General features: G+C 30.6%; 2 protein-coding genes across 2 annotated transcripts; one reads left to right on the top strand and one right to left on the bottom strand.

Annotated features, from left to right (window-relative positions):
- Positions 1-1,844: 1,844 nt before the first annotated feature.
- Positions 1,845-4,760, bottom strand: LOC137918780 (SET and MYND domain-containing protein 4-like). The gene is made up of 3 exons (XM_068761679.1): positions 4,667-4,760; positions 2,475-3,854; positions 1,845-2,283 (listed from the first exon to the last, which is right to left on the bottom strand). Exons 2-3 carry the CDS (start codon positions 3,845-3,847, stop codon positions 1,938-1,940), a joined length of 1,719 nt encoding a protein of 572 aa, XP_068617780.1. The 5' UTR covers positions 3,848-3,854; positions 4,667-4,760; the 3' UTR covers positions 1,845-1,937.
- Positions 4,761-5,628: 868 nt separating this feature from the next.
- Positions 5,629-9,485, top strand: LOC137918899 (non-structural maintenance of chromosomes element 3 homolog). The gene is made up of 5 exons (XM_068761831.1): positions 5,629-5,973; positions 6,784-6,955; positions 7,937-8,049; positions 9,201-9,296; positions 9,388-9,485. The coding sequence occupies exons 1-5, from the start codon at positions 5,761-5,763 to the stop codon at positions 9,448-9,450; spliced, it is 657 nt and encodes a 218-aa protein (XP_068617932.1). The 5' UTR covers positions 5,629-5,760; the 3' UTR covers positions 9,451-9,485.
- Positions 9,486-9,688: the final 203 nt, after the last annotated feature.

The following is a 9,688-nucleotide window of genomic DNA, read 5'->3' as shown; positions in this document are numbered from 1 at the left end:
TTTATACCTATACCTGTGATATTTTTTAAATATTCTTAATGATATTTTTTGACAATGCGATGGCAAACGTCATGCTCATTGATAGTATTTGGAAGGAACGGATTTACCAGTGCTGGAAAGACAAGGGTGGATTGATATATAACTAGCCTTTGATAGATGGCGTTACTTAAAACCGAATTGCTCTCGGTTTTGACATCCATGACATGACGTCTGTCAAAATTTTAAGCAAAACAAACTAATAGTTTTGTTTTTACAGTCGTCAGAAGCAAACAACTTTTGTGTTTTCGGAAAAATGGAAAAAATCGAGTATCGTTCGGTGATTAAGTTCCTCCACAAAAAGGGGAAAACGAATGTGCAAATCAAAGCTGATCTCGATGAAGTATATGGTGAGGGCACCTTCGTTAGCAACAGTAAAATTTTGGAAAGCTGAATTTGTTCGTGGTCGTACGAGTGTTTTTGATGATGAACGTGCCGGTAGGCCAAATGAAGTCACCACGCTGGAAATGATCAACAAAGTCCATGACATGATTATGGCAGATCGCAGAATCAAGCTCCGCGAGTTAGTAGAGGCCCTAAACATTTCCTACGAACGCGTACACAACATCATTCACCATCATTTGGACGTGAAAAAGCTATCCGCGCGATGGGTGCCGCGTCACTGAAACTTCGGCCTATTTTGAAGAGCTCGAGCAAAAGTACTATTCGGATGGGATAAAAAAATTGGAATATCTTACTAAATGTATCGAGCTAAAAGGATTATGTTGAGAAATAAATCAATTTAAACCCAATAAGCTTGTTTTTTCTATCAAAGGCTAGTTATATATCAATCCACCCTCGTACTAGTCTAGCAGGTCCGATATACATGTCTTCAGTTATCCAATGCCTAAGGTTCTATTGTTTTTTAATAGGTTAGAACGGACAAATAAGACAAATATAGAAAAAATTGCAACATTATTAAAATTTATTACATTCTCTGCGCCTATGAACATCTGAAAGGCAATACCTTAGGTTATTTTCTTAACCCTTAGGTTATTAATAGAAGTTAGTGAATGCCTGTGTGCAATGCATGAGCATTGACTTGCCGACGGGACTTCCTACCTAAATTTGAAATTATTCTACCAATGCTGCTTTGCAATTCCATTCCAGAAATTAGCAGAGTTCATTTTTACTATCTTACCTCTCGTTTCTACCTGTCCCATACACAGATTTACTATGAGTTTATTCCTATTTTATTTTAACAAGGTTATTGTACTTGTTCACCTTAGTTGTATGAGAGCTTCTCTTCTTGAGTCAACAGATTAAGTCATGCTTCATCTAAGAGCAAAGGCGATCTGAGGTAGGACCAATATCACACCTTCAATCATCCAATAGTCATTGTTTTCACTTATCATTGTGCAACTACACTATACACTTGCACACATAGTTTACCTTTGTGTGAACATCTTTGTTAACCTTCAACAAATTTGGATTAGTTTCATTTTGTTATATTTGTAGACCCTGCAGTTCTGATAATTGCAAAAACCTCTGGTCTAGCTGCATTAACATCAACAGATATAATCTCTTAGTTATAAGATTTTTTGGTTTATTTGTTTACTAGGGATTCCACGAGAGTATGTGATATTATTTTGTATTATATTATGTATTAAAGTGACATTTCAATATTTTTGAAAAAGGAATAAGTCCATACTAGAATACATTAACACTATAACCTCCAGGATTTTATCTTGTTTCTCATACGAGTCCAATCAGGAGCTGCTCAAGAATAGGCACTAAGGTTTTTCTGGTTCATTAATTTTGTTAGCAAACAAGAGAAATTGAAAAATCTTAGTATTATGTGTGAGAACTTCTTTATTTAGACAAAAATTACATTTATTCATTTAATATTACATTATAAGGTTGTTTAGTAATCTTTAAAATGATAAGTAAAGCAGTTAATTTTAAAATTGATCTAAAATAATATTGCCTGCTAAAAATTCTTCACAGGTTATTAAACATTTGCAAAATATCTCGCAAACCAAACGATACTCGTTTGAAAAAGTTACATTGTTTAATTTAGTCATGACTTCAATCGTATTAGGTAATACATGTGGTAATGTTAAAATATTTATTTTATTATTCTGGTTTAAAAACTTATTTATATATATGTCTCGTTGTTTCTCTGTTAAAATACATTTATCACTCAGTTTTCGCCAATCACCACTACAAACTATGCATTTACACACTTTTCCATTTAACACAAATAACTGGCAGTTATTTGAATGTAGAGAATGGTCTTCGCGAGGCCTGAAAACAGAAGTGGTAATTATTATGTTTCCTAATTAGAAATACAAAACCAGTATAACAACATTTTAGTATATGGTAACATGAGCAGAAAATTTGTTATTCCACCTGAAGGGCATAAATGATATTTATTACAGATATATAAAAATAAGAAAGAATACAAACTTTTCATTTGTTCAAATTAACATACTTACATATTACCACAGGTCAGCTCTGAGCCCTTTTTTATTGGCCGCAATGCTATTAATACTGCTTTTTTGTTTAAATATGACACCATAACATTTGGAGTACAGGATTTTTTTAATTTACCAATAAATGGGTACCATCCATAATTTTTTTGTGGGTGGTGGTAAGCTATGTCTAATTTCTTGTTTGCTACTGTAGATATTATAGGTGTTGGTTCAACATATATGGCAAAATACATCATCATTCTTGCTAGTGCCTGTTTAGCACGCCTCTTTTCGCCAAGTAAACCTGATAAAAATCGAGGCAGTTTTTCTAGGTAGTAAATTATTGTGGCACAGACAAAACTGGCATCATACATAGATCCATATATAAATATCTTATCATCAGCAAAGCTAAGTATGGATAGCTTATTACCAACATCAAACATTTCCTGTACTGTACTAATAGATATTCTATTACTACCAGTGCAGTGAGAATTTGAAATCACTTCTTTCCAAGATGATGACATTTTAACAAATTTTATTACGCCCTTTACCATTAATTTTGCCATAGGACTTATACAAATTTCTTCAATAATTTCCATAATCTGACACTCGACACTATGATACTCTTCATGACAAAGCTCCCTGCAATTTTCATTGCAAAAAAGAACAAAACAACAATCATAGCATGGTATTAAGTTAAGTGACATTTTTTGGCAATAATGACAGGCAAATGGATAATTCTCTTGGTTAGTGCTGCTCACAAATGAAGATTCTTTTGCTAAAACAGTACCAATTTTTATATCTTTTGCTGCAACTATCTTTTTAACATTATCTTTTTCATTAACTTCTATATCAGTACTGGCACAGGGTATCTCAGGATTGTTCTTCCCACTGATCTTATAAAAGTTATGACAGTAACTTCCTAACTTTTCTGCATATTTTTTCTCATTTTCACTGTCAACCAAAGCATGTTTAAGTCTATTGTTTAGTTTATCCAAAAGGTCTTGAGGGCAACCTAGTTTAAAACACATCTCTATATCAACTACACAAGCACTGAATAGATTTACTTTATTTAAGATAGCAGATCTATTGCTATAGACAAGTAACTCAGATCTGGAATGTTTTGGTGCATACATGAGTGCTTTATTATAATATTCCATTGCCTTATTAATATTGCCTGATTTAAATTCTTTATTACCTTCATCGCGGTATCTGTTTGATTTCTCTTCACTTTTATTTACTTTTGATATTTTTGGAAAATTATCAGTTTTTTCAAGTATATTATAAGCTGCCAGAACAACTTCAGAGTAATCATCTAGAGCCATTGCATTATAAATTTCATCTGCAAATCTTGTCTCCTGTAGATATTGATTAAAATGTGACGGTAAATTGAACATCTTGATCCTAAAACCAATAATGAGGATAAAATACTTGGTGTAGAGTTTATGTTATTGATTAGATATATTATAATTGTAATATATTTTATACCAATTAATTTACAGCTATTACAAAATTATACACTAAAAAACACATTTACTAAACTAGTGGTCATATTAAGATGTCTCTCTATTATCGTGTAATTTCAACCAGAGAACCAATTGTAGGGTAATCACTTTAAACAGGATAATTGAAAAAAAATTAAAAAAATTCAAGTTTTCTGCTCAAAAATAAGTTATACAAACAACGTTTTGTAGCTTTCCCGCCTTTAACCAATCACCATTTGTATTTATCACTAATACATTTTACAAAAATATGTTCAATCTTCATGAGCACTAATACAGCACACATAAGAGACGTTAAAAGTACCAATTTTTTTTCAACAACAGTCAGAAAATAACCATTTCTCATATATTTGGTATAGAGTAATTATATTTTGACGGCTCTCTTAATGGTTTAATATAAATTTTGATTGCAAACTACCTTTCATTATTTCAGTGCATATTTCAACCAATATAACATTTTTAGTAATATATTGTTATAAAAAAGATAAGTGCTGTTCACGGATAGATATCCCGTGCAAGTAAAAACCATATAACATATTTTAAAAAAGCTACTGCATATTGTTATCGGACCCATCGTCATGATCATTTCGGCCTTAAGATGTTTAAAGTTGGAAATAGACCCTCCATATACATTTCCAATAAAACAAAAATCTGCAATCCCTTTGATTAACTACTTTTTTAATTTAACTAGTAAAAAATATTATCAGTACTCACGTATATAACAGTTTTTATAACCCAAGAGGAACGTTACGTGAACGACAGGAATTTACAGTACACTATACCGCAATGGGTACAACTGATACCATAAACTATACGTTAAGAAAAATTCCCCATTAATAGTCGTAGGTACTAATTCTATTAGTAATCCTTTCTTTATGGTATTAAAAGTGTTACATTATCTATGCCAAAAAAAGAGTATAAAATCGACATTTAATGTGTCAATTTAAAAAAAATAGATATGTAATTCAAAAGAAGTATATTAATATTTTCTTTCCTTTTTAAATTTTATTGCTAAAAACCAAATTTGTTTGTTTTGTACAAGAAAATAATTTATTAATTTTAATCAAGAGTTAGCAGTTACGTTTTGTGTTCTCTAATAAAGCAAGATTGAGTTAATTCTGTTTGCTAAAATAGATCGTGTATGTGATCAAAAATTAATGGTCATGTGATAAGTAATTAAGTTCGTAATTGACAAAAAATAAACAATTTTACAAGATGTGTATTATTTTGATTATGATGAGTTAAGATAAAAAAATACTTTATCTAGTCATAACATTGAAATAATTTAGTCGTAGACTTTACTAAAATGACATATATGCAAGGGACACCGTTCAATTATCATCGGTTTATTGACAACATTAACGTAATTTCAGTTTGGATTGTTTTTTCAATAATCGATAATTATTATTTAATTAAATCATTTATTGTTTAAATTTTGTTAAAATGGGGGTCTTTTGTTTGATGGCAATCTCTCCAACAAATAAGAGGAATAAACCGTTTATATGATTATTATTGCTTAGCTCATTAAAGTTTTGTATTTTCACAGAATTCTTAATTAGTATTAAAGTTGTATTAAAAGGAAGATAAGCAACTGAAATAATATTATGCTATATTTTTATTTAAAAACTATTAATTAAAAGTATCAATTTAAATACTATACTAATATAATAAATAAATTTAGTACATGAAAATGTTGAATTAAATACTTGTCATATTTTATTAAAATTTTATCAAAAGAAGTTCTTGATTGCTGTCAATGATTGGCAGCTGTTTTTAACAGTTAAGTTTTGTAATTGTTGTCTTTCGACATGTCGCAAAGGCGCCAAAATAGAACTGTTGGAGAAGATATTTCAGTAGCAGAAAACGCTATAAAGGAGTGTGTTAGATACATTTTCTACCGCGAAGGAAGTAAAATACCAATAAAGAGATCAGAAATTTTAAAACATCTACAAAATGTTTGTGAAACACCCTCTAATCAAGTTAACACAGTAATTGCAGAAGCAAATAAAGTGTTGAAAACGGTTTGTATGTTTCATTGTTTGTCTTTTAAAAAAAATGAACCAACTTTAATACGACTACAAGATTTAATCGAGGATCAGGTCTTAAGCCAACCCTAATTAGAATGCTAAACTGTGAATATCAATCGAAACAGCCAAACCCATGTGCCCGGTCACGTTGAAGTGTCCACCTCGTGTGATATAAGAGCTCGACGTGTTTCCAATCCGGTGATTTATTTATTTAATGGCCCAAGAAGAGGCTCTGAAAGCTTAGTTTACTTAGGGTATACTTCTAAGTCTACCTCAAAATTTTATTTGATAATTATATTAATAGCTAATGTTGCAAATATTTGAAATATGTAATACTTTATTAATTTCAAAATTAATATTGTTGTAACTCATATTACAAAGTTAAAAATATGTTTATCAAATTAATAGTATTCTCACTGCCAAATTGATGTCTATATAGTTCAATAAACTTATGTACATGATCCTTTTCTGGTCATTGACATATAATATATGTGAGATGGAATACTAAGCTTCACATGGCAAGGCTCAGTCTAGATTTCATAGTAATGTTCAATAGCTTCTATGAGAGCTTCAACTAGGGCCATTATATATTTAACAAGATTAAAATGTTGGCAAGTTCTTAGGTTACATACAGACACAGACCCAGACACAGACCCATATAAACAGAACTTGGTACAAGTTGCTACAAAGACACTTAAATTATGTTATGGGGTATTTGGTATATTTCTATTAAAATAAATTAATCATCAATTTATGTTTTCTTATAATGTCTGCTTTGGTAATAGCAAATTAACATTTTTTTAGGTTTACGGTTACAAATTAGTGCAGGTAGATGGAAAAAGTGGTGTGCAGTATATTGTAGTTCTAAACAAAGAATCCCAGTCACTACCATCAGCTTGTACAGATCCAGAACAGCGGAGGTTGTTGGTTGCAGTACTTATTCACATTTACATGTCTGGAGGCCCTGTTAAAGAAGGTTTGCTACTTTCACTATCTGCTGCCCGCATCTGTAATGTTAGTGCACCTAGTAAATTACTCTGTTTATTGATGAACCGTAGCTCTTGATCCCTACCCTATCAGTTCATTAACAACTTATGTTAATCCCATAAACATTAACACATTTACAGTTATACCTATATATGCTTATGTTACATTAACATGTTTTTAAAAATAAATCAGCATAAAATTATCTTTAAAAAATACATTTGTTGCTTACAGTCAATGTATCTGAATTGTTAAATTAACACATTCAATGCCACAGCAATTTTTAAAGATTTTCCATTCAGGCGTTGTGGGGCATATATGACCCACTTTAAAAATTTTAAGATGTATTCTTTACATTTTTTCAATATTGCGTGTTACATATGTGCATGCATGATGTGAAGTTAATTATATTCCACCCCACAATTAATTTTTTAAGAATCCTTTGTTTTTCAATGATAATTGCAAATGACCTAGATGGAAATTGCAGCAAGGGTGGTCGTATACACCCCACATGGCATAGAATGTGTTAAGTATTTGTATCAGAGAGATTTACATTTTAAAATCATACTTATAAATGCATACTTTGTGGACATTTTGACATGACATATTTTTAAGATTTTTGGTCATATTCTAAGGCTATATAATCTCTAGTGCATTAGAGGGGTTCTACAGAATGCCCCTGGGCCCTTTATTACTATGTATAGGCAGGTTCGAGAGCAAGCTCAACTTCAACCTAGTTCATGAAATTGAGATACCGATATGGAATCACTCTTTGTTGCCATTCTACATAGGTTTTCCCTATCTAAACATTTACAAGCCCAGTGCCGCTTGGTAATTCTCTACATCGGGTGTCAAATATTTCTCATTAATTTTTGTAATATTACATTAAACCTATACATGTTATCATCTATTAGATTGAGTATGAAACTTTCTCTACTCACAATTATTTAAAAATATTTTTTATTATATACAGATGATATGTGGAAATTTCTCGCTGAAGCTGGTTTGTTGGAAGAGACTGATTATGCAGGACGAAAGGCCTTAATAAGTACAATGACCAAACAGATGTACTTGCTTTATACTAAAGTAAGTTTTGAACTAGTTAAGCTATAATCATATTATTGTGTATGTTTAAGCCAAATTGCAAAAGTAATTTTATTTATATATAAACAGGATTTCCACTATAAACTGACTCGTCACAATATATTTGGAACCATAAAGCTTAGAGAATTAAAATTTGGTATATATGTTGGGTCCCTGAATAGAGGTCAACTAAGAATGGAGATTATATTCCACCTGCAATGGGGTTGATGAGCGGGTGTTAATTATGTTTGCTATGCTGATAGGGGACAGCTAATATAGTATAAACCAGGGGAAGACCTTTGGTTTGCTCAACACATGTGGTTCATCATAGGATTATTAGTAGCTCTCTCTATAATTGTGGTATAGTACCTTTTAATTTTTTAATTATGGGATTAATAAAAATTATCATCATATTTATAACACAAGTTAGATAATACTTATCATATTTGTAAGAATTACTATCAAGTGTTGTCACAATCAACCAACTGATCATCAATCAACTGATTACTCATCAAATTTTAAAGAACTCTCAAGTGAAGTAAAATATATGTGTTAAATTTTTGTACTTTTATTTAAATGTTGTAAATAAATATATTTTGTGTAATTTTTTTCATACATTTATGCAGAAAGCTATACCTTTCAAAACATATTTATTTGTGGCTCATGAAATATTATAAATTCTGAAAAATGGCACAGCCTTTTGAGTACCAGGCACTCCTGGTATAAATGGTTACATTTGTTTAAGTTACTGATTTACTCATAAATAAACTAGCTTAGGGATTTTTTTGGATTCTGCCTGCATGCAGTTGGTTATCCCAATCTATTTACAAAAATGTTTTACATAATGAGCTAACATTTTATTTTTGAGAATGTATGCATCTTTACATCCAAACTCTTTAAATGATTAAAAAATAAATGGCAATAATGATTAAATTTTTGAATTTAGAAATATTTTCTTATAAATTATCTGGAACTCACATGGCATGAAGGCCTCGACAAGATCCTTATATTTGCATTTACCTGGCATTTGATCATTCCAATTTGTTATGGTTGATGTCCATCTATGGTCTGTCATTGATTTAATGTGGTCTGCTCATTGATAAGTCTTAGTATTTTGGATATTATTTTACAATAATTTTTATTATCTTTTACAGGTTGGCGATGGTGAATTAGCTAGAAACGTATTTGAGTGGGGTCAACGAGCAATTGAAGAAGTACCAAAAATATTTCTCCTCAATAAACTGGCACAGGTCTCATAAAATGTTCACATTTAGTGTGCTTTTCATAACAATATTCAATTGCATTTATATTTAAATCCAAATTTTCTTTTCTCTTTTAAAGGCTTTCAACAAGGATCCTGATTATTGGTGCGAACAATACAAAGAAGCTACAAATGGCACCTAGTTCAACTTTTAATAGATATAATAAAAACGTATATATTTTCATAAATTGTATTTTATTAATAAACTTGACTATTTTACGTGTTTTAAAAACATAGCAAAAATAAAAAAATATTCAATTCATATCTAGGAGATACATAAGAGATTTATTAAAGGTCAAACAACAATCGAATCTAACTGACATGGCAAATAATTATCAAATAAAAAGCTATGACATGAAATCTGAGATAGATAAACATGTG

This window comes from Battus philenor, unplaced genomic scaffold (assembly GCF_028537555.1).
Source record: "Battus philenor isolate CCGP_79_NKW_IND1 unplaced genomic scaffold, ilBatPhil1.0.hap1 SCAF_15, whole genome shotgun sequence".
Taxonomy (NCBI): Eukaryota; Metazoa; Arthropoda; class Insecta; order Lepidoptera; family Papilionidae; genus Battus; species Battus philenor.
The sequence above is the reverse complement of the archived record's forward strand: the minus strand, read 5'-3'. Positions and strand labels throughout refer to the sequence as shown.